The 26022-nt window shown below is 34.6% G+C and overlaps 1 protein-coding gene across 6 annotated transcripts in view; it reads left to right on the top strand.

Annotated features, from left to right (window-relative positions):
* VPS13A (vacuolar protein sorting 13 homolog A) overlaps positions 1-26022 on the top strand; it is a 231275-nt gene that overhangs the window by 71974 nt on the left and 133279 nt on the right. For all 6 annotated transcript variants that reach the window (XR_004277231.1, XM_032306307.1, XM_032306303.1 and 3 more), the window contains exons 22-25: positions 1086-1203; positions 12103-12241; positions 24158-24239; positions 25673-25827. Coding sequence is in view for 5 of the 6 variants with exons in the window: in XM_032306307.1 (XP_032162198.1) it covers positions 1086-1203; positions 12103-12241; positions 24158-24239; positions 25673-25827 (494 nt within the window). In the remaining variant the exon portion in view is untranslated. The remainder of the gene's footprint in view (positions 1-1085; positions 1204-12102; positions 12242-24157; positions 24240-25672; positions 25828-26022) is intronic.

The following is a 26022-nucleotide window of genomic DNA, read 5'->3' as shown; positions in this document are numbered from 1 at the left end:
CTGAGCCACCCAGGTGCCCCTAGAATTGTTTTTGTGAGTGTTAACTGTTCTTAAATAATTATATCTTTTTTAGAGTAATGTATTTTTGGCATTGGGGTTACTTTAGATAATTGTCATAAACTATCTTGATAAATACTGAAACCCTTCTAAATATTTTTTTTAATCTATAAATTGAGCATAGAAGGAAATATTTCACTAATCCTGATACCATTAGAATTTATAATATTGTAATAGTTCATTTTACTTTTTCTTACCAGAATAATTAGATTCAAAGTGTAATGTATATGAAGATACATTGTACCACACAAATTTCACGTTAGCAGAACTGGATATAAACTTCAACTTATATAGCCTTTTGGCCATAAGCAAATTAAAAATTCCTCTTCCCAGTTTTCTAAAATGAGATGATTAAACATCATTGTGAGAATTAAATGAAAATTTAAACATTGCCTGGAGCAGTGCCTATTAGAAATCTTGAATAAATGGTAGCTTTCATTAATACAGAAGAACTGTACTTTTCTCTACCTTCCTTTTTCTTTATTGCCTTAGAGCCATTTTGGGGGGGTGCGTTATGTATCTGCTGGGTGTAGTGACTAAATGGATGCACAGTAGATTTGGTTAAACTATGTTGTTGGGTTTTTAATAAGCCTTTTCCTGTTGAAACAGTCTTTGAAGCAATGAAAGGGAAACGAATTTACGTGCTCATTTTGTGTACCTGAGAAGGTAGCATTAAGATTGTGTAGATGGGGGTGCCTGGGTGGTTCATTGGGTTAAAGCCTCTGCCTACAGCTCAGGTCATGATTTCAAGGTCCTGGGATCGAACCCCGCGTCGGGCTCTCTGCCCAATGGGGACCCTGCTTCCTCCTCTCTCTCTGCCTGCACTCTGCCTACTTGTGATCTCTGTCTGTCAAATAAATAAATAAATAAATAAACTTAAAAAAAAAAAAAGATTGTGTAGATGTAGGAAAATTTTTCTATACCATGAAATATATGACTACAAAGTATTAGTAGTGATTTTAGATTTAATGTGTTTTTCAGATTACATGTGTGCTAATAAGTAAACATGTACTGTTTTCCATAATTAGGTGATAATTGGAGAGAAGCACGAAAACTCAATGTATCTACACAGCATGTTTTGGTACCTATGCACTTCAATGTGGAGCTCTCGAAGGCCATGGTTTTCATGGATATTAGGATGCCTAAGTATGTATAGTCTCTTTCATGTGATTGTAGATTTTCTAAGGGAATACCATATCTCATTGATTTTTTTGAGGGGGGGTAAAATATATGTAACATAAACTTTATTTTTAAGTGTACAATTCGGTGACATTAAGTACTTTCACATCCATCTTCATAACTTAGTCATCTTCTCAGACTGAAACTGTACTCATTAAATAATAATGCCCCACTTTTCCTGCCCCTGGCGGTCGTGATTGATTGTTCTCTCTCTATAAATCAGGCTCCTCTGGGTACCTTTCATAAATGGAACCATGCAATGTTTGTTCTTCTGTGTCTGAGTTATTGTACATAACATAATGCCTTCAAGGTTTATCCATGTCAGAGCATATATCAGAATTTCATTTGTTTTTGAGGCTGAAAAATATTTCATTGCATATATCTGGATCAAATGGACATTTGGATTATTCCAGTGAAATTTGGCTGTTGTAATAGTGCTGCCATGAAGATAGATATACACATAACTGTTTGAGTCCTTGCTTTAAATTTTTTTGTTTATATATCCAGAAGTGGAATTGCTGAATCCTACAATAATTTTATTTTTAATTTTTTGAGGAACTGTCCTAGTGTTTTCCATAGCAGCTGTACCATTATATTCCCACCAGCAGTGCACAAGGGTTCCAGTTTTTCCACCTCTTTACCATCTCTTATCTTCTTATTTTTAAAAGCAGTCCTCCCCAATACATATGAAGTAGTATCTAATTAGAGTTTTCAATTGTATTTTCCCAATGATTACTGATTAGGTAATTTTCAGGTACTTATTGGCAATTTACGTATTTCTTCGGAGAAATATCTTTTCAAGTCCTTTGCCCATCTTTAATTTTTTTTTTTTTAAGTTGCAGGAGACTTCTGTTCTGTTTTTAAATATATTCTGCATGTTAACTCCTTATAAGATAAATGATTTGCAAATATTTCCTCTGATTTTGTGGATTGCCTTATTTATCACTCTTTTGATCATGTTCTCTGATGCATAGAAGTTTTAAATATTAGGTTCAATTTATGTTTTCTGTGCTTTTGGTGTTATAGCCAAGAAATTATTTTCAAATTCAATGTCCTAAAACTTCTCCTGTATTCTTTTTACAAAGAGTTTTATAGTTTGAGCTTTCATGTTCAGATCTTTGATAGAATTAGTGTTATTGTTTGCATATGGTATAAGGTATCGCCTCAGCTTTATTCTTGTGTATGTGGATATCTGGTTTGCCCAGCACCATTTATTGAAAAGACTATCTTTTCTCCATTGGATAGTCTTGGTACTGTTATGAAAATCATTTGACCATGCTTGTGATGTTTTTTTCTGGGTTTTCTGTTCTATTTCCTTGGTCTCTATTTCTGTCTATATACCAGAGCCACACAGTTTTGATGACTAGAGCTTTGTATTAAGTTTTGGAATCAGGCGTATGAATTATCCAACTTTGCTTTCTAGATTGTTTTGGCTATTTGGCATCCTCTGAGATTCCATAGGAATTACAGGGTGGATTTTCTGTTTTTATAAAAGATACTTTGATTTTGATATATATTGCATTGAATCTGTAAATGCTTTGAGTAGTGACATCTTAATATTAAGTCTTCCAGTCCACGAACATGAGATATCTTTCCATTTCTTTGTGTCTTCTATGACTGCTTTCAGCAGCATTTTGATAGTTTGCAATGTATGTCTTCTACTTCTGTGATTAAGTTTATTTTTGATAGCATTGTAAATAGAATTGTTTTCTTAATATCCTTTTGGACTGTTTATTGTTACTGTATAGGAATGGATTCTTCTGAGTTGGTTTTAATATTCTGTAACTTTTGCTGAATTCCTTTATTATTTCTTTGTGTATGTCTGTGTGTGGAATTGTTAGGGTTTTCTACATACAAGATTACTTTATCTTTGAACAAAGGCAGTTTTACTACTTTCTTTACAATTTGGATGCCTTTAACTTTTTTTGCCTAATTAGTTTCACTAGAATTTCCAGTGCTATGTTGAATAGAAGTGATTTAAGCAGTCATCCTTTATCCTGAGCATAGAGGAAGAGGTTCTGGTCTTTCATCATGGAGTATGTTAGCTGTGGGGTTTTAATTTTATTTATTTATTTATTTATTAAAAGATTTTATTTATTTTTATTGGACAGAGAGAGAGAGACCACAAGTAGGCAGAGAGGCAGGCAGAGAGAGAGGGGAAAGCAGGCTCCCTGATGCTCCCCCCTGAGACCATGACCTGGGCTGAAGGCAGAGGCTTAACCCAGGTGCCCTGCTGTGGGTTTTTTAATATATGACCTTTATTATGTTGATGTAGTTAGCTTCTGTTGCTAATTTGTTGGGTGTTGCTAATTTGTTGGGTGTTTCTATCATGGAAATGTGTTGAATTTTTTCAAATACTTTTCAGCAGAGGAAATGATTGTGTGTTTCTTTTCCTTCATTATATTAATGTTGTGTATTACAGTGATCTGTCTTCCCATGTTGAACCATCCTTGCATTCTAGGAATAAATTACAGGTCATAGTGTATAATCCTTTTAAGGTACTGTTGAGTTTTGTTTGCTAGAATTTTGTTGAGGATTTTTGGGTCAGTGGTCATAAGGAATATTGGTCTATAGTTTTCTTGAAGTGTCTTTGTCTGGCTTTGGTATCAGAATAATCATGGCCTTAAAATGAGTTAGGAAGTGTTCCTTTCTCTCCCATTGTTTTAAATAATTTGAGAAGAATTTATATTCTTTTAAAATGTTTGCTAGAATTCACTAAATGAAAGCCTTTAATCATGGGCATTTCATTATTGGGAGATTTTGGATTACTGATTCAATCTCCACACTAGTTATAGGTCTCTCCAGGTTTTCCATTTTTTCACAGTTTAGAGTTTTGGTAGGTTTACATTTCTAAAAAATTGTCCACTTCATCTTGATTATCCAGTTTGGTGTAAAATTGTTCATAGTTATCTTATAGTCATTCTTATTTCAGTAGAATTAGTAGTAATGCCCCTGCTTTCATTTCTGATTTTAGTTGTCTTTTCTCTTTTATTTCTCAGTCTACCTAAAAGTTCAACTCTGTTCATCTTTTTGAAGAATCACTTACCAGTTTTGTTGAACTTCTCTGTTATTTTTCAGTTGTCTGTTTTGGTTCTCTTTGCTCTTTATTTCCTTACTTCTCCTGACTCTTGGTTTAGCTTGCTCTTTTTCTACTTTTCTTAAGGTGTAAAGTTAGTTTGTCGATTTGAGAGCTTTTTTTAATGTAAGTGTTTACGGCCATACATTTCTGTCAGTATGGCTTTTGGTATATTCTATAACTCTTATTATTCTGTGTCTTCATTTTTACTTGTCTCAAGACATTTTCTCATTTTCCTGTACTTGCTTCTTTGACTTATTGTTTAATATGTGTATTGTTTAATTTCCACATGTGAATTTTACATTTTCCTTCTTTTGATTTCTGGTTTCATTCCATTGTGATCAGAAAAGATGCTTTCAATGATTTCAGACCTCTAAAAATTTTGACACTTGCTTGTGGCCTTCTTTATGGTTTGTCCTGGAGAATGTTCTGTGTGTATTTAAGAAAAATGTGTATTCTGGTCTATTTTTGGTCCATTTTTGTCAATAGCATTGTTCTCATCCTCTTTTTGGGCTTCTGTTTGTTACATCAGATACTGAAATGGGGTATTGAAGTCTCCTGACCGTAGGTCCGTTTCTTTCCTTAGTTCTGTCAGTGTTTGATTTGTATATTTTTGATCTGATGGTTGGTGCATCTATGTTTTAATTTATATCTTAATGGCAAAATTACCTTTTTATCGTTGTGTAATGTCCTTTGTCTCTAGTAGCAGATTTTGACTTACAATCTTTTCTGATTGCTTTTATTAAAGCTATTCCTTTTTTCTTATATTTATTATTTGCATGAGATGTTTTTTTCTGTTCTTTAACTTTCAAACTATTTGTGCCCTTAGATCTAAACTGAGTCTCTGGCAGACAGCCTGTAGTTGGATCTCATTTTTTTCAACCACTCTGTCATTTTGTATCTTGTATTTGAAAACTTAAACCATTTACATTTAAAGTAAATATTGATTGAAAGACTTCCTCGAGCTCAAGGCTTTGTGTGTGAAGTATAGGGAGAAGGATAGAGGTAAGCAGTAAATAGCCTGGCTTTTTCCCATATGCTGTGGATGTGGCTGCTATTACTTAACTGCTCTTGTCTGGTGAAAGAGACCTACACCTTTCTTGGTTGTTTTTCAGAGTATAGTGACTATGTCCACTAGCAAACATAGTGTAATGTACTAAATCTTATTCTCCTAGACTGTCTTCTTTTAGGAAATCAGACTGCCTTAAGACTGAGAGTCTTAAGACTGAGAGTCTTAAGGCAGAGGAATGTCAGGAATTCGGCCTGAGAAAGAGAGTAGGAAAGAAAGCCATTCTGCACATTCCGCTGTTTTTTCATAATCCAGCACAAGGTGTAGTTTGATTTTTAGATATGCGGCTTGGGCTCTTTAGTTCTTACCCAGACGTCCCACTGCTGTTTTACTGTTGCGTAATACTGCTTGTAAAGTTTTTCAATATGTGGTGAAAAACAAGATGGATATGATTTCCTATTGTAAACATGAGTATGAATTGATTCCTTTTAAGCTCATTTCTATGTATGCTGGAATCTAGAAAGTTAGGGAGTACCATAAAAAAGAAGTTGATATTATTCTGAGGGACCTTGCTTTGGATTGCTCTACTTACTAGGATACAATTAGGAAGAATTTATGTCCTGTAATGCAGGGAATATGTATAGTATAGAAACAACTGAAATAACTGATTAAAATACTTATATCTAGATAGATAGAGGAAGATCATGAGAGATCGTACAATGTAACAGTTGCAAATTTTTTCTGTAAAGGACCAGATAGTGAACATTTTAGGTTTAAATTTCATATTGTTAGTCATAACTATTCAATTCTACTGTTTTAGGATGAATGCAGCCATAAACAATACATAAACAGGTATGGGTTGTTCCAATAATACTTATCAAAATAAGTAACAGATTGAATTAGCCAGTGACCATATTTTGCCCGTTTCTAGTCCAGTGCATTATATAGTGAGAAATCACCAATAAAATGGCAAAGATACCGGGAAAGCCATTTGAGCTAGTATTCTAATGATACTAAAATTGCTGTAGGTTATTCTTATAATACTAAAATTGCTGTAGGTTAGGATCAGAGAAGTATAGCTAAAATAATAAAAGGCAGAAACTAAATGATTTAGAAAGATCAAATCTGAGAAGCATTTGATTTCAGTTTAGTGAGCTGGAGCAATATAAGGTGAATACGGTATTATAGAAAACTCTGGAATTGTAAAGGTATCAGGCAGCATCCTTTGAAATTTGAGCTTAAAACTTTCAAGGCAAATAAAAGGAAGTCCTCTGCTATTTGGTATGTAGTATTTTGGTGCCCTCGTTTTCAGGTTGTACATTATACAGGTATGTTTAAAAAAAAATTGAGAAGAAGTTTAGATACATTGAGACAGATTCATAATATGTACCTAAGTTAAACTAGGATAGATGGAACTAATTACATGTATATAGTCTATTGGTGGTAAAAGAAAGCTTGTAATTTTCTTAAGAAATGCAGATGTATTTTTAGACTCATAACCTTAGTCATGTGTCTGAGTTGAAAAAGTTAAGTTTCAGGAAAAATACAGGGATAAAAACAGTGAGTAAAAATGTACTCTTTGATAACAGCTTTTTTCTAAACTTTTATTTTTTTAAAAGACTATGTAGAGGGACACTGGGTGGCTCAGTCATTTAAGGATCTGCTTTCTGCCCAGGACCCTGGGATCAAGCTCCCATGTTGGGCTCTCTGCTCAGTGGGGAGCCTGCTTTCTCTCCCTCTGCCTGCCATTCATTCCCCTGCTTGTGTTCACACACACACTCACTCTCTCTCAAATAAATAAAATCTTACCAAAAAAAAAAAAAGACTATTTAGAACAGTTTTAGGGTCACAAGAAAGAAACTGAAGTATAGTTGACATGTAAGGTTGCATTAGTTTCAGGTGGACACAGTGATTTGACACCTCGCTAGTGCTGTGCTCACCGCAAGCATAGCCACCTTTGTCGCCATACAAGGCTACTACAGTATCATTCGACTGTATTCCCTGTGCTGTACCTTTTTATCCCCATGACTTATTCATTCCATAACCAGAAGCCTGTACCTCCCGCTGCCCTTTACTAGTTTGCCCAACCCCCTTCCTCCTACCACTGGTAACCATCACTTCATTCTCTGTGTGTCTCTTTTTATTTTTGTTTTTTAGATTCCATGTAGAAATGAAATCATACGGTATTTATTTCACTTAGCATTGTACCTTCTAGGGTTTCCATGTCACAAATGGCAAAACAGCATTATTATTATTATTTTTTAATGGTGGAGTAATGTTCCATTGTATATATGTACCACAACTTCTTTAGCCATTTATCTACTAATGGACACTTGGGTTGCTTCTGCTGGCTACTATAAATAATACTACAAACATAAGTGTGCATGTATTTTTTCAAATTACTGTTCTCATTTTCTTTGGGTTGATAACCACTAGTAGAATTCCTGGGTCACAGAGTATTTGTTTTTAATTTTTTGAGGAACCTCCATTCTGTTTTCCACAAGGGCTGACCAAATTTACCTTCTTGCCAATGGTGCATTAGGATTCCTCTTTCTCTCTATTCTGAGCAGTTGTTATTTGTCTTTGATTCTAGTCATTCTGACAGGTGTCAGGTGATACCTCATTGTGGTTTTGACTTGCATTTCCCATATGATGAGTGATGTTGAGCATGTCTTCATGTGTCTGTTAATCATCTGTATGTTTCCACTGAAAAAGTGTCTATTCAGGTCCTCTGCCCATTATTTAATGGGATTGTTTGTTTTTTTTTTTTGGTGTCAGGTTGTAGAAATTCTTTATATATTTTGGATATTAAACCCTTTATCGGTTATATCATTTGCAAGTATCTTCTCTCATTCAGTGGGTTGCATTTTTGTTTTGTTGATGGTTTTCTTTGCTGTGCAAAAGCTTTTTATTTTGATGTAGTCTTGTTTCATGTGCCTGGGGGGAGATACTTAGAAAAGTGTCGCTAAGGCTGATGTACAAGAGATTACTGTCTGTTTTGTTTTAGGATTTTTATGGTTTTGGGTCTCAAGGAGTTGAAACTTAGATCCACAGAAAACCTGTGTGCATATATATATTTTTCTTTTTTTTCATTGATTCTTTTAAAAATCAATATCTTTTTTATTATTTTTTAATTTTTTTCATTAAAATTTTTTTTTCATTTATTTATTTTCAGCATAACAGTATCATTATTTTTTCACCACACCCAGTGCTCCATGCAATCCGTGCCATCTATAATACCCACCACCTGGTACCCCGACCTCCCACCCCCCCGCCACTTCAAACCCCTCAGATTATTTTTCAGAGTCCATAGTCTCTCATGATTCACCTCCCCTTCCAATTTACCCCTGCATGTGTATATTTATAGAAGTTTTATCCATACTTTTATATAAAGCTTATACACATAAATTTTATATTTCAGTTTTATAGCCCAGGCTTGTAAGCAACTAAGATGTCAGTTAATAGGTGATAGATAAACTGTAGCATATCAAACAGTGAATATAATTCACTAAGAAGAAATAAGCTGTCAGGGCATGAAAAGATGTAGAGAAACATTAAATGCATATTACCAAGTGAAAGAAGCCAATCTGAAAAGGCTGCATATTCTATGATTTCCACTAGGTGACTTCTGGAAAAGGCAAAACTATGGACACAGTTAAAAGATCAGGGCTTGCCAGGAACTTGAAGGTGGTAGGTAGGGGAGGGATGAATAATTGAAGCACAAGGGATTTTTAGGGCAATGAAAATACATGATATATTCTAAATGATAGAATGGTTAATACATGTCATTATGCACTTCAACCAAACCCAGAGAACGTAGAGCATCCAACAGTGAGCAGTGATGTACATTGTGGACTTTGGCGATTATGATGTGTCAGTGTAGCTTCATCAGTTTCAACAAATGTACCATTCTGGTTGGGAATATTATTTTTTTTTAAAGTTTTTATTTATTTATCTGACAGACAGAGTTCACAAGCAGGCAGAGAGGCAGGCAGGCAGAGAGAGAGGGGGAAGCAGGCTCCCTGCTGAACAGAGAACCCCATGTGGGGCTCAATCCCAGGACCCTGGGATCATGACCTGTGCCGAAAGCAGAGGCTTTAACCCACTGAGCCACCCAGGTGCCCCTGGTTGGGAATATTTTTAATGAAGGAGTCAATGCATGGGTAGATGCAAGGGGTATATTAAAAATATATATATATCTGTATCTCCTTTCAGTTTTCTGTGATCCTTGTTTGTAGATGACATGAAACTATACAGAGAAAACCTTAAAGACTCCACCAAATTATTTATGTGAATAAATGAATAAATTATTCATTAGAATAAACGAATTCAGTAAACTTGCAGATAAATAATACACAGGAATCAGTTATGTTTTGATACACTAATAATGAAGTGCAGAAAGAGAAATTAAAAAAATCCCATTAACCATTTTACCAAAAAGAATAAAATACTTAAGAATAAACATAACCAAGGTAGGGAAGGACCTGTACTCTAAAAACTATAATCATTGATGAAAGAAATTGAAGACACCAACAGGTGGAAAGCTATCCATGCTCATTGTTTGGAAGAATTGATATCATTGTTTATACAACTCAAAGTAATCTATCAAAATATCCATGGCATTGTTCACTGAACTAGAACAGATAATTCTAAAATCAGTGTTGAACCACCAAAGACCCTGAATAGCCAAAGCAGACTTGAAAAAGAAGAATAAGGCTGGAGCTATCACTATTCAGATTTGAAGATATATTTGAAAGCTGTACTAATCAAAACAGTATGGTACTGGCACAAAAATAGACACATTGATCAGTGGAACAGAATAGAGTCCTCAGAGATAAACCCATACCTCTATGGTCAATTTTAACAAAGGAGGCAAGAATATACAATGAGAAGACTGTCTCTTCAAAGAATGGTGTTGAGAAAACTGGACAGCTGCATGCCAAAGAATGAAATTGTACCACTTTCCTACTGCATAGACAAAAATGAGGTAAAAATGAATTAAAGACCAAAGTATGAGACCTAAAATCATTAAAGTCCTAAAAACATACAGTAGTAATCTCTTGAACATCAGTCTTAGCAACATTTTTCTAGATTAGTCTTAAAGTTTTTGAAGAGAATATCTTTGCAAAGACCAGTAGACTGTATTTATGGAAATCTACTCCTGGGCTTTCTCTTCTGACCATTGATCTGTTTATCTATTCTATTGTCAATACCAGTGTCTTGCTTACGGTGGCTTTCTAGTGAGCCTTGAGGTCAGGGAGGGTCAATCCTCCATCCCTTTTCTTCTTCAATATTATGTTGGCTTTCTGGATCTTTTACCTCTTCATTTAAACCTCAGAGTCATTTTGTCAATATTCATTAAGTAGTTGGCTGGGATTTTGACTTTCATTACATTGAATCCATGGATCGTTTTAGGAAGAACTAACCTCTGAAGAATATTGAATTTTAATACAAATAAATATGGAGTCGCTCTTCATTTATATTTATTTCTTCTTTGATTTCATCCTTCAGAGTTTTAGAGTTTCCTCTGTATAGATCTTGTAGATATTTTGTTAGATTTACACCCAAGTATTATATTTTTGGGTGTTAATATAAATGGTATTATTTTTAATTTTTAAATTCTACTTGCCCATTGTTTGTATATAAGAAAGCAGTAGACTATTGGATAAAGGGCTTATTAGTTCTTGGGGCCGCCTTCTTTTTTTTTTTTTTCTTTTTAGATATTCTGTATAGATGATCATGTCATCTGTGAACAGACTCTGTATACTTTTTATTTCCTTTTCTTGTCCTAACGCATTGACAGGGACTTCCAATATAGTGTTGAAAAAGAGTGATCCAAGAGACCTCTGTGCTTTGTACGTAATCTTAGTGGAAAACTGAGTTTCTTGCCATTAAATACAGTAGCTGTAGGTTTTTTGATGATACTCTTTATCAAGTTGAGGAAGCTCACCTTTATTGTAGTTCTTGCAGAGGTTTTTTTTTTTTTTTTATCATGATAGGTGTTTGGATTTTGCCATGCATCAATTTATATGATCATGTAATTTTTCTTAAGTCTTAAAATTTCTTAATCTGACTTTTAAACAGGATTTAGATATATTATCTCTTAGAGAAGTTATTTGAACTTCCTAAGCATTAGTTTCCTGTTAGAACCATGTACGCAACTGATTTCTGCTGTTAAAAAAACAGCAGAAATCAGTTGCCTACCTTATAGGTTGTGAGGACTTAAGATAATGCATATCAATGCTTTCCTTAATGCCTGTCATATAATAAACAATAATTATTAATTGTCAGCTGTCTTTGGCAAATAGAAAAGGGATAATAAATGTAATAATGTTAGAAAATAAATCTCTGGGGCGCCTGGGTGCTCAGTCAATTAAGTGTCTGCCTTCAGCTCAGGTCATAATCCCAGGGTCCTGGGATCAAGTCCTGAGTAAGGATCCCTGCTCAATAGGTAGTAAGCTTCTCCCTCTGCCCCATCCCCTGCTTGTGCTTGTGCATGCTCTCTCTCTCTTTCTCTCTCTTTCAAAAATAAATAAATAAAACCTCAAAAAAATTTTTTCTGAAAAATAATGAGGTTAGTTCACCTAATGAGATGTGTCAGTAAGGCCAAATAGGAATTTGAGTGGAGATTGTGGAATGTTTTATGGAGTATGTGGATAATTTTTAGAGTTTAAAATTGCATTTTATTTTTGGGTATATTAAGGGGAACAGTTGTGTTTTTAACTAGTATACATAAATCAGAATGGAGTTTGCTTTATAATAATTCCTTTTTTTGAAACAGATTCAAGATTTTTGGAAAGTTACCACTGATTTCTTTACGAATCTCAGATAAAAAACTGCAAGGAATTCTGGAATTGATTGAAAGCATTCCGAAACCCACACCTGCAACTGAAACATATGCCCCTGCCAAACCATTTCAGGTAATGTTTTTACAAAATTGATAAAAATGCAAATTAAGGAAACTGGACAACTTTACCCACAAATTTTGGGTAAAATAATTTAATTCATTTTCAAGAGACCTTTAAAAATTAGATTTTAGCGGCAACTGGGTGGCTCAATCAGTTAAGCATCCAACTTGATCTCAGCTCAGGTCTTGATCGCAGGGTTGTGAGTTCAAGCCCCGTAATGGGCTCCATGCTGGAAATGGAGCCTGCTTTAAAAAAAAGTTGGGGCACCTGGGTGTCTCAGTTGGTTGAGTGTCCAATGCTTGATTTCAGCTCAGGTCATGATTTCAGATTGTGAGATTTGAGCCCTGCATCGGGCTCTGTACTGGGCATGGAGCCTGTTTAATTAAGATTCTCTCTCTCCCTCTCGCCGCTGCCTCCCCCACCCCATGTTACTCTCCACCTCTAAAAAAAAAATTTTTTTTTTTTTTGACATTGTAAAAGAGAAAATTATGAAAGAATAAAAGGTGCAAATCTTAAAGAAAATTATGTCATAAGTCTGCCTTTCTTCACTGGTCTGGCTTGTAGTCACTCTCCTCAGTGGTAACACTGTTAACTGCTGCTTCTCTGGTTTCCCACAATGTCTATGGCGTACACTATGGCATGCTCGCGTGTGTGCGTGTACATACGTACTCTTATGTTCTTCAAATTTACATAAATTCCATCATACTTACTGATCTGAACCTGTATTTTTTCATCATTATCGTATTTTATATACATTAGAGTTATCTTCGTATTAGCATGTACAGATCTGCCTTTTACTTTAGAGCAATATAGTATGGAATTGTGCAGGTGTGACGACATCCCCTTTTGATGGACATTGACGTTGTTATGAGAGCTCACAGTTCTGCTTTCAGCTTCCTCGTACATATATTTGGGTATAGTTTTATCCATTGGATAAATTCGTACATGTGGAATTGCTCAGTGAATTTTAGGTTTTCATGAACTTTGCCAAACTTTCTTTTGTAAAGTGAGTACCCATTTGTAGTCCCACCAGCAGTAATGAGTGTTTGTTTCTCTGTTCTTTATTAGTATTAACAATTTAACATTTATTCTATTAAATGAAAAGATGTTATATTCTGGCTTGCTTTGATTTGCATTTACAAGTAACATAGGACTTACGTTCATGAGTTCATTGGGTGTTTGACTTTCTGTTTTTTAAAACTGCTGTGTTTGTCTTGTGTTGTGTTGTGGTTTTCCAATTAAAGAAATTGTTGCTGTTTATCCTTTACTAACATTTTTTCTTTGTTTTTCCTTGGATTCATTTATTTTTGGCATGCGCAAGTGTTTGCTTTTTACATGTTCAGACTTACTAAGGTAGGATGCCTGGGTGGCTCAGTCAGTTAAGCATTTACCTTTGGCTCAGGTCATGATCCCAGAATCCTGGGATCAAGCCTGGAGTTTGTTAGGGTCCTTGCTCAGCAGGGAGCCTGATTCTCCCTCTGCCTACCTCTTTCTCTTCCCCACCTCCTCTCCCTCTGACAAATAAATTAAAATCTTGGAAAAAAAAAGTCATTAAGGTTTTCCTTCATGATTTCTCTGTCTTACTCTATGCACCTTATTTCTTATGAAGAACATTTCATATCCATTTGGAAATAAATGGAATAAATGGAAATAAATGGAAGATATCCATTTGGGGCAATTGGATGGATCAGTCCGTTAAGCGTCTGCCTTCAGCTCAGGTTATGATCTCAGAGTCCTGGGGTTGAGTCCCACATTGGGCTCTTTGCTTAGCAGGGAGTCTGCTTCTCCTTCTTCCTCTGCCCCTTCCCACTCTCCACACCTGTGCTCTCTCTCTCAGATAAATAAAATATTATTTAAAAATCCAGTCATGTTTTTCTCTCTTTAAACATTTTGATTTCTTTTCATGTTTAACTTTTTTATTTTGAAATAATTTCAAACTTACAGAAAAATTGTAAAAATAGTATAAAGAACTTGATCAAACCCTGTAAGAGGAAGTTGCTGACATATTATACCATAACCCTGAAAACAGTAGTGTTTTGTAGTATTTTTTCATAATCTGTTGCTGAGTTTTTTGTTAAGAGGTTCTTTTGAAGAGGAGAGGTTTTAAGTATTAATGAAATCCACTTTGTCAGTATTTTCTTCTGTGGATGAAGGTTTTTATATTTCAACTCTGGAATCTTTGCCTAACACAAGATCAAGATTTTTCCTGTGTTTTATTCTAGAAATTTTGTAGTTTTAGGTTTTATATTCAGATCCATGATCCATTTTCTGTTAAACTTTTATGTGGAACATGTGATAAGTTACTGTTTATACATTTGTATTTTTAGTCATTTCAGTTTCATTTGTTGAAAACACTTCCTTTTTCCATTGAGTTGAGCATTTTTGGGGGCCTCTTTTTTACTCCAGTGATACTCCTTTGATTTTTATCTATTCCCTTGCTGATACCATAATGTCTTATTTACTACATGTCTTCATGGTAAGTATTATGTATGCATGTATGTATATATGTTGGCATGTAACCCCTTCTTCAGTGTTAACGGGAATTTTCCTGGGACTGTCTCATGAATTTGGTTATTCCATCACTTTTATGCTATGTTGATGGCACCTCTGAGTAGTTTCTTGCATAAGGTATATTGTATTTTAAACTTTTATTTATGTTTTCTTCTTAAATACTTCTAAGTTTTAAAAAAAGTACTTGGGTAAATGTTCGCTTCATTCTTAGCTTTCACTGAAGGCTCAGAGGACTCTTCTCTCTCCCATCCCCTGAACTTAATCTGTATATCAAAAGGTGTCAAACCTATGGTCTGCATTAGATGTTCTTTTTAAAATCCAATGCCTTTATAAAAATAGGCAGAGAATAACTATGTAATATGTCTTATACTGAATTTCTGTTAGTGTCCAGCCACACATTTGGCAAAAGATTACTGCATAAGGTCATCTGTTAATTATTTATATTCAACACTAGCCCAACTCTAGATTTTGCATTTTTTTATCATTAATCCTTATCACAAGCCAGCAAGTATTAACAGTCATTATTTTGCTCAGGGAACAGACTCTTAAGTTAAATACTTTGCTAAGATCATAAAGCTTGTAGCTTTTAGCTTGCAGAGCCAAATTTTGAACTCAGATTTTTTTTCTCTCTCTTTCTTTAAACAAATCTACAGCCCTACAGCTGACATTTTTTCTGCTCTTTTCATGCTGCTTTCTGTATAAATGACATCCTAATCTGCAGGGACTTTATTTTCTCCCTTTTCCAGTTTTCTAAGAAAGTTCAGTCCAAAAGACTAGATCATTACTAAGACTTTTAATTTAACTTGAAGGGGTTTCATAGGTTAGATAAAGAAAAGATTTTTAAACAAAGAATCACCCCTTCATGGATATCTTGTTTGGATTGTCTCAGAAATAAAATTCAGTCACAGGTCTGAAAAATCTTAACACCTAAATAGCTCTTGAAACTAAATGCTTCTGTTTACTTCCTATAATTTTATTTTTCTTCTTAATTTTTATTTCAGCTTTATTAAGGTACAGTTGACAAATAAAACTATAAAATATTAATGTGTACATTGTGGTGGTTTAATACATGTATATGTTGCAAGAGGATTTAACTGTCTAGTTAATTAACACATCCATTCTTCACATACTTGTTTTTGGTGAGAACATTCAGTTCTACTCTCTCAACAGATTCCTGTTACTCAGTACAGTGTTGTTGATTATGGTCACCATATTTTACATTAGATCCTCAGCCTTACTCACCTTGAAGCTGAAAGTTTGTACCCTTTTACTAACGGCTCCCTATTTCCTCCACCGTATAGCCCCTGGCAACCACTTCTGCACTCTTGCTACGAGTTTGACCTTTTTGTTGTTAGATTCCACTGCAGAATCTTTCTCAGTCCTGCTTATTTCACTTAGCATCATGCCCTCAAGTTCCTTTTATGTTGTCACAAATGACAGGATTTCCTTCTTTCTCATGATTGAGTGATTTACATAATGTATATAAATGTGTGTCTATGTGTATATAATCTGTATTATATATATAATATAAATGCCATATAAATATAACATATATATTTTATACGTATTATATAAATGTCATGCTTTTATTCATTCACCTGTTTGATGGACACTTTTCCCACATCTTGGCTATTGTGAATGCTGCGGTAAACAAGGGCATGCAGATCTCTCTTTGATATCCTGTTTTCATTTCCTTTGGAAAAACCAGAAAAGAGATTGCTGGATTACATGGTAGTTCTAGTTTTTGTTTCCTGAGGAACCTGCCCACTATTTCTTTGGTGACTGTACCAATTTATATCGTGGGATTTTCATTCTCTCCAAATCCTCTCCAATACCGGTTACCTGTTGTCTTTTTTTTTTTTTTCTAGTTTTTTTTTTTTTTTCTTTTTAAGATTTTATTTATTCGTAAGAGGGAGAGAGAGGCAGAGGTTGAAGTAGGCTCCCTGCAGAGCAGAGAGCCTGATTGGCACTCCATCTCAGAAACTCTGGGATCATGACCTGAGCCAAAGGCAGATGCTTAACCGACTGAGCCACCCAGGTGCCCTATTTTCAGGTTTTAAAACTTTTTATTTGTAAATTAAAAATGGTGCATTGCAATAATTAAAATCATTTGAACAAAAAAAATGGCCCTGTGATTAAACCCTATAAATCCTGTTTTACGGCCTGTGAGATGTCTTGAATCACTTGGTTTTTACTCTAGATTTCACTGTTTTCCCACCCAGCATCTTCCTTCACCAACTTGCAAGTTCTTTTCCTTTCCTGCCAGCCAGCTGGCAGATGGGAGTGGCAGATCCAGCCTTCCTTGTCAGTGTAGTCTTTTAAACTTGATCCAGCCTCTTTGCATGTTACAAAGTTACACAGCTAAAAGAAGTAAAATAAAGTAATGCTCATAAATGTATAGTGCATGTTGGCAGCATGTGTCCTACTATAATGCTCATGCTTGCTTCTCCTGTTCATTTGTTTCTCCTGTTTTTCTACCTTCTTTGATACTGATGTATTGAATTTCTCAGTCTCAGCCATATCACGTTTGTCAGACATGGTTGCAGAGGAGGCAGAGTATGGTGCACAAGCAAATGAAGTCTGGGCAGTAGCTGTGCTGGGTCTGTTGTCTTTTTGATAATGGCCATCCTAACAGATGTCGGCTGGTATCTCATCATTTTGATTTACATTTCCCTTATTAGTATCGGGCATCTTTTCATGTGTCTGTTGACCATCTGTATGTCTTCTTTGGAAAATGTCCATTTCCTCTGCCCATTTTTTAATCGAATTGTTTGCTGAGTTGAATGAATTCTTCATATGGTTGAGATATTAATCCCTTATCAGATATATTATTTGCATATATTTTCTCCCATTCAGTTCATTACCTTTTCATTTGTTGATAGTTTCCCTTGCTGTGCAGAAGCTTTTTAGTTTGAGGTAGACCCACTTGTTTATTTTGCTTTTGTTGTCTTTGCTTTTGAAATCTGATCCAACAAACTATTGCCAAGATTGCTGTTAAGGAGCTTACCTGCCTGTGTTTCCTTTAGAAACTTTATGGCTTCAAGTCTTCCATTCAAGTCTGCAATCCATTTTAAGTTGATTTTGTGGATGAGAAAGGAGTCCAGTTTTTTTCTTTTGCATATGGCTGTCCACTTTCCCCAGCACCATTTATTGAAGAAACTGTCCTTTCCTTGTATATTCTTGGCTTCTTTGCCAAAAATTAATTGATTGTTAACTCATAGGTTTATTCCTGGGCTCTCATTTTAGTTCCACTGATTTACAAATCTGTTTTTTGTGTTGTTGCCATATTGTTTTGATTACCTTAGTTTTGTAATAGAGCTTGAACTTAGGAAGTGTGACGCCCCCGGCTTTGTTCTTAAGATTGCTTTGGCTATTCAGGGTCATCTAGGTGTTAGGATTATTTTTTCTACATGTTAGGATTATTTTTTCTACATGTGTATAATACATTACTTGACTTCTGATAGAAATTGCATTGAATCTGAAGATTGCTTTGAGTAGTGTGTACTTTTTAACAATACTGCTTTTTGCAGTCCTTAAGTGTGAAATTATCTTTTCAGTATATGTGTCTTCAGTTTCTTTCATCAGTGTTTTATAGTTTTCAGGGTATAGAGTTTCCTCCTCTTCGATTAAATTTATTCATAGGTATTCTTTTTGATAGAGTTAAAAATGGTAATTCTTGAAATCAGATAATGTGACATCTAAATTGTTTGCTTTTCCTAAATAGTTTCCACTAGTTCTTCCCCTTTCCCAATAACTTTTAGAATCAGCTTTTCAATTTTACAAAAAGATTTTGCTGGGATTTTGATGGTGATTTTATTGTATTACCAATTTGGGGAGAATTGACCTTTTAACAATATTGAATCTTTCAGTCCATTAACATGATACATCTTTTAATTTATTTAGGTCTTTTTTTTTTTTAAGATTTTATTTATTTGACAGAGATGCACAGTGAGAGAGGAGATACAAGCAGGGGGAGTGGGAGAGGGAGAAGTAGGCTTCCCATAGAGCAGGGAGCCCAATGTGGGGCTTGATCCCAGGACGCTGGGATCATGACCCGAGCTGAAGTCAGATGCTTAATGACTGAGCCACCCAGATGCCCCTATTTAAGTTTTTTCAGAAGTATTTTGTAGTTGAAATGTACATGTGCTTCACATGTTTTGGTGTTCTGTGTCCTCTGAAAATCCACATATTGAAACATTAACCCTAATAGCTCAGAATGTCACTGTATTTGGAGATAGGACCTTAAAAAGTGGTTAAGTTAATATGAGGCCATTAGAGTGGGTCCTGATGCAGTCAGTGTGGCATCTTCATGAGAAGTAGAAATTCAGACACAGAAAAAGACACCAGAGATGCACAAGTACAGAGGAAACCCCATGGCGGGAGTAGGAGTGCAGCAAGGAGGAAGACATCTGCAAGCCTAGGAGAGCAGCCTCAGTCAAAACAAATGATGCCAACACCTTGATCTTGAGCTGCTTATCTTTCTGAACTGTGAGAAAATAAATTTCTGTTGTTTAATACCCCCAGTCTATGGAATTTTGTTATGGCAGCCCTTGAAAACTAATACAGGTTTTGGACCAGAAAGTGAGGTGGTGGTGCAACAAATATGTTGTAGTAGGTTTAGCACTGGATAGTAAGTAGAATGTGAAAGGGGGTTTTCAGGCAAGGTTATCCTTGTGATAAAGTGGGAGAGAACTTGACTGAATTGTTTTCTAGTGTGGAAGTTGTAGGTGATGAATTTGGATATTTAGTTGAGATTTCTAAGTAAACTGTTCAAGACATGGTCTTATTTTTTCCTAATTGCTTAGAGTAAAATGCAAGAAAAGATATTTTTAAGAAGGATTTGTTAAATCAGGAACAGAACTTAAAGATTTGGAAAGTGCTTAGCCTGTCCAAATTGCAAAAATGGAGAATTGTGTTAGAGAGAAAACCAGGGGTATTTGCACAAACACTTGATAAAGACATGTGACTCATGGCTTTAATCCATTATCTCACCGAAGCCAGGAATAGAGATGGGGCTCTACCAGCTGAAGTACTACCAGCTTAGACTAAAGAGGGCAAGTCAGGACAAAATGAAGAAAATCCCTTGTAGTTCTGGGATACTACAGGGTAGGACAGTAGGCCATCCAGCTGGGAATGTGCTTTATTCTTCAGTAAAAGGGAAAAGAATAATCTTGAAAGCTAGTCTGAGATCCACAGTGGTGCCATTACCAACATGGGCTCAACAGGTATGGGTTTTGGGGGCTAAAGTTCCCTCCTGGATTTCTAGAATGGTTCCACTTTCTTGGTTTCAGTGGGTCATTCTGCTACTTGGCAGAATGTCCGCTATGTGGCAGGAGTGTATTAATCTTATCTTTTTTTTTTAAATTAAAAGATTTTTAAAATTTATTTGACAGAGATCACAAGTAGGCAGAGAAGCAGGTGGCGGGGTGGGGGGCGGGGAGCCTGATGTAGGGCTTGATCCTGGGATCCTGGCCTGAGCCAAAGGCAGAGGCTTTAACCCACTGAGCCACCCAAGCACCCCTAGCCTTATCTTATTAGGTATGATAATAGCTGTCAGTTTTTCCATCTTATTTCCTAGATTGAGGGAGGTATTCTTTTATTCCTAGTTAGCTAATAGTTTTATTTGTATCAGGAATATTTGTAGCATTTTATGGAATGCTTTTGCTGTATCGGTTGTAATCATACAGTTTTCTTCTTTATTCTTTTAATATGATAGATTACGTTGATTCTTGAATGTTGAACTAGCCTTGCATTCCTAATGTAAGCCTCATTTGTTCATGATATATTATCCTTTTAGTACAGTGTTGGATTTATTTGCTAATTTTTTGTTAAGGATTTTTGTATTTATGGTCATACATGATCATGGTTTATACTTATTAGGTGTTGCATATGATATCAGAGAAAGTCCAGCCTTGTCAAATGAATTGGAAAAAGTTTCCCTCTTCTCTGACTTTACAAGATATTTTGTAAAGAGTAGATACTGTTTCTATCTTAAATACCAGTGAAGCCATCTGTGCATAGAGTTTCTTTATTGAAAGACTTTGAAATTGTTTCGTTTTTGCTGGACCATATCTGTTTATTCTTGCATAAGCTTTGTAAGATTTTCTCTGTCAAGGAATTGGTTTCATCCAAGGTGTTGAATATGTGGAAGTAAGGTTGTTCCTAACCTTCAGATGACTTTAGGATCCATAAGGATATCTCATTCATTTATTAGCTAGCTCTTTTCAGATCCAGAATTTCTCCTTGAGTTCTTCTTAAAATTTCTCTCTTCAATAATGTTTTCTTTTTTCTTTTTTAAGATTTTATTTGTCACAGCAAAAGTGGGGGGAGCAGCAAAGGGAGCAGGAGAAGCAGGCCCCCACTGAGCAGGAACTGATGCAGGGCTGATGTAGGACTCCATCCCAGGACCCTGGAATCATGACCAGAAGCCAAAGGCAGGCAGTAACTGACTGAGCCACCCTCATTTCTATTTGTTATGACATCATTGTTGGAATTTCCTTTAGCTCTTTCTCCATGGTCCTTTTTAGCATTCTGAGCATATTTGAGGCATTAAAAAAAAGTCTTTTTTAGTAAGTCTAGCGCCTTACTTCCTCCTGAACTGTGCTTACTAATTTTGTCTCTGTTATGGGCTGTTCTTATGTGTTTCTTTGCATATAAACGTGTATGCTCATTAGCATAGATAAAAAAATCCTTAAAAAATACTACAGCCAAATAATATGATATATTATAACCAAATGCATTTACCTTATGAAAACAAAAATGACTCACCAGTCAGTGTTATTAATCATATTCATGGAATAAAGGAGAAAAAGTTATGATCATCTCAATAAATGAGGAAAAAGTATTGACAAAACCCAACAATTATTGATGGTAAAAACTTCTTTAAAAAATTTGAGAGAGAGAGAACACAAGCGGAGAAGAGGGAGAGGTAGAGAGAAGCAGACTCCCTGCTGACCAGAGAACTTGACTGTGGGCTTATTCCCAGGACCATAGGATGTTTAACCCCCTGAGCCACCCAGGTGCCCTGATGATAAAAACTCTTAAATTGGGAATAGAAGAGTTTCTTCCTCATAAAGGACATACAGGAAAAACCTGTAGCTAATATTGTATTTAATTTGAAAAAGACTGGATGCTTTCCCTGTAAGATCTAGAATAGTTCAAGAATACCTTTTCTCACCACCTCTATTCAAGTTGATAGTGAATGTTCTAGTTTCTGCAAAGAAACCAAGAGAAAGACAGGATTAGGAAGAAAAAGTAAAACTGTCTTTATTTGCAGATGAAATGATCATTTATGCAGAAAGCCCTAAGGAATGTAGAAAAATATCACTAAAAATAGCAAGTTTGCAAGATACTTTATCAATGTAAATAATTGTTTCTTAAAGTGAAAAATGTTCCATTCATAACAACATTAAAAAGGACTGAATACTTAAGAAAAAATTAACAATAGAAGTACAAGACCTGTAAACCTTAAACTGCAGAACATTTCTGTAAACAAAGAAAACCTAAACATTGGAATGATATGCATAATCGAAGGAGTGGAGGCCTGACCTCATGGAGTTGGCAGTCTTTAAACTCTCTAATTTCTCACCACCTCAATCAGAATATGGAAGATTTCTCTTCTGGAAATTAACAAGTTAATTATGAAAGTATATACAGTAATGTAAAGGACACATGTTAGCCAAAACAATTTATTATTTTTAATGTGAATTCCAGCATAGTTAACATAGTTAACATAACATAACATAGTTAACATACACAACATACATTGTGTATGTTAACATAACATACATAAACATAGTTAACATACATAGTTTACATTCATTTCAGGTGTACAATACAGTGATTCAGCACTTCCCTATATTACTTTGTGTTCTTCAAGATAAGTGTACTCTTAACCCCCTTCACCTATTTCAAAGCCACCCTTGCCATTATAACCACCTGTTTGTCCTCTGTAAATAAAAGTCAGTTTTTTGGTTTGTCTCTCTCTTTTCCTTTGTTTGTTTCTTAAATTCCTCATGGGAGTGAAATTACGTGGTATTTCTTTCTCTGTTGATAAATATTTGTATTATTTACAGATTTTTTGCTTTTACTCATAGTGCTACCGTACTTAGGACCGTACTCTCTAGATCCATCCATCTTGTTGCAAATGGCAAGATTTCATTCTTCTTTATAGTTGAATAATACTGTGTTGCCCATACATACCACATCTTTATCCATTCATCTATTGATGGAAACTTAGGTTGCCTTCATAATTCTAGCCAAAACAATTTTAGATAAGAATAATAATCGAGGTTTTCTAATATTTGATTTCAAGGTTTATTTTATAGCTATTTTATTAAAGTGGTTTTGTTTGGTATGGGAATAGACATATAGATCAATGAAGTAGAATAAAGCTTGGATATGAATGTACACTATAGTACATGGTTAAGATATATTTGATATCATAAAAAGATGCCAACCAAAATAAGTGGGGGAAATGTATTAGTTCTTTCAAAAAATGATTTTGAAATAACTAGATTTCTGGAGTTGTTATATAATCTGGAGACATGTTCAAGGATGCTTATGGTAGTACTATGAGTAAAAGCAAAAAATCTGTAAATAATAAAAATATTTATCAACAGTGTAGTGGGCAAATAAGTATTGCAAATATGCAGTATAGTAAGGTAGTGAGAATGAGCGATCAATTATTATTTAAACATTGTTTTGTAGAAGAATGTCTTAGAATATTTAAGATACTCCTTTTTGGTACAGTTTAGAAAGAAACAGGATAAAGAATGTTAAAGAATGTTAGAGAATTATTAGTAGGACATAAAAATAAGTAAGTTAAAGTGAAGTTGTGATCGGTTGTAGGGAATATAATCGAGGGGAATCACATGAGATGCTTCTAGGTATGTTATACTGCTGCTTAGAATGTTTTTCTTAGTTTTTGGTCTGGGTAGAAGATTCAGGTATGTCTTTTCTTATTATTTTATCACATTGCATTTTATGTTTTTATATGCTATATTTCTCCAAGCAGTAAAAAAGTCAATTTAATGAAATGTTTTTCAAAAAATGAAAAGTAAAACTGAGAACTTCATATCTCTGTAGGTTTAAAATATTGGGATTGGTTATTTCCTGTGAATGTCCTGATAGGTTTTCTTATTTAGTGAGACACTGAGTTAACATTGTATCTAAGATCTTTTCCTACTTGAAGCCTGTCAACAAGAAAATTAATATAATAGTTCTGTGATTTTTATTTAGCCTTGAAATTGTAAAACTGCTTCTTGAAATCTATATTTTAAAATTTACTTTCCTAATTCAGACTGGATTTTTTTTCTTAGTTCAAAGTGGGATTTTTTTTTTTTCATTATCAAAACTGTCTTAGGACTTTGAATAAAAATCTTTGTGCTAATTAACAGTGAATTACTTTTCTTCCAGATGCAAAGGTCCACCTCTGTGGGAACAACACAGATTTCACAGAAAATGCTTCCTTTCTTGGAACTTCCATGTGTTGATGATGGTAAAATGAAACTGGTTTAGGAAGTTTTCTGTACTAAAGTGTATTATGAATATAATTTTCATTTTGAGACTATACAAAAAATTGCAGGCAATAGCAGATATGTATATGTTTTCCAGAAATTTTCACTAAAATTCCTTTAAGATAATAGAAGTGGGATATTCCTTAAAGTCGCTTTTGCAGCAAGAATTTTTTGGTAAATAAAAGTAAAACTCATGATCTCACAAAATCGACTAGTAAATTAATCTTCTTTGTCTTTCTTTGAGCTAGGAGCCCCTATGAAACGCTATGGATTATATAATTTATAATGTTGCTTAGTTATTTGGAGAATCTTGTCATAGTAAAATTTTAGTTTTATTTTTATATTTTCCTCTTATATTATTAAACAACAAAAAAAAGTCAGGCCTTAATACCTACATTCACACGTGAAAAGTGGTAAATATTTTGACACCAGATACCTGCTTTCCATGGCCACATTGGAAAGAATTTTTTTAAGCCTATTTTTAAGGCCTTAAAAATTGCTTAATCTTAAGTAGCTGAAGTTACCATGTCAATCTTCAGTTTTCTAGAGAACATTTTTCTTTCTGTGTGGGTAAGGGGTGGGAAGGAAATGTTTGTGAGATCTGCCCTAAATTCAGTTTTTGGTCATTAGGGTTAGTTTTAGTTTCCTTTAAATCTTCTTTTAATGATTTTACTAGTTTTAGAGTTGTTTTTAGTAGCAAATTCTAGAAATCTATTGTGCATATATATGTGTGTATACACACACAGACACACATACGCACACATGCACATACACATATCCATGAATGAAACCGTGATTGATCGCCGTTTCTTCATCCAAACCTCAGGGTCTGCTTTGTGCTTTTAATATTGCAGACTTTGTAACTCAGCCCTATTTTTGTTACCCAGGTAGAACAAGCAAATTAGTATATTACTTTGAAAATTCATGTTGCATATAATCATTGGCATTGGCATTTGCTATAAACTTTTCTTTTGCAGGGCACCTGGGTGACTCAGTCAGTTGAGCATCCAACTTTGATTTCAGCTCAGATCATGACCTCAGGGTCATGAGATCACTCCCTGCATTGGGGGAGCCTAGCATGGAGCCTACTTAAAATTCTCTCCCTCTGCCCACTGGTGCATGCACATTCTCTCTCTCAAAAATAAAAAATGAAATTTTTGTTTGCAGTTTCATACTAATGACTTTAAAAGGTGATGTTCATTAATCTAAAGGTGAACTTTGTATTTTCTATGTTTTTTGTCATCAAAAATGTTATTTTCAGACAAGCTCTATTATTTTCTCATCTTTTTATTTAATCTTGAACTATTTAGATTGCTAATGTATTAGTATTCATATTTATCTCAGAAAAATTATAAAAATGTTATTAAATCAGTCATTTTGATTATTGACTTAAATAATGTTCTATAATATTTAGATTCAGAGGAAGAATTTTTCGATGCACCGTGTAGTCCCTTGGATGAACCTCCTCAATCTCCCTCTGAACTTCAAAGTTATCAGCCGAAGAAGTTTCAAAAGCTGTATTGTTCAAAAAATATGATTCAGTGTAAAATAAGATTTGAAGTGCCAGAGGTATGTACCATGGTGAAATTAATACGGCTTTAAATTGTCATTGCTGCTATTCACCGTATTTATATAGTCTCTTTACTAACATGTACTCCTGTTTCATCCAGTTTAAGCTGAATCCAAATGTTGCTATGTGATTTTTCCTTTCTTTTCTTTGAAGATTAATTTTCTTAGTCACATATTAGAGGTTTAGATCATATG

Source organism: Mustela erminea, chromosome 12 (assembly GCF_009829155.1).
Source record: "Mustela erminea isolate mMusErm1 chromosome 12, mMusErm1.Pri, whole genome shotgun sequence".
In the NCBI taxonomy this organism is placed as follows: domain Eukaryota; kingdom Metazoa; phylum Chordata; class Mammalia; order Carnivora; family Mustelidae; genus Mustela; species Mustela erminea.
The sequence above is the reverse complement of the archived record's forward strand: the minus strand, read 5'-3'. Positions and strand labels throughout refer to the sequence as shown.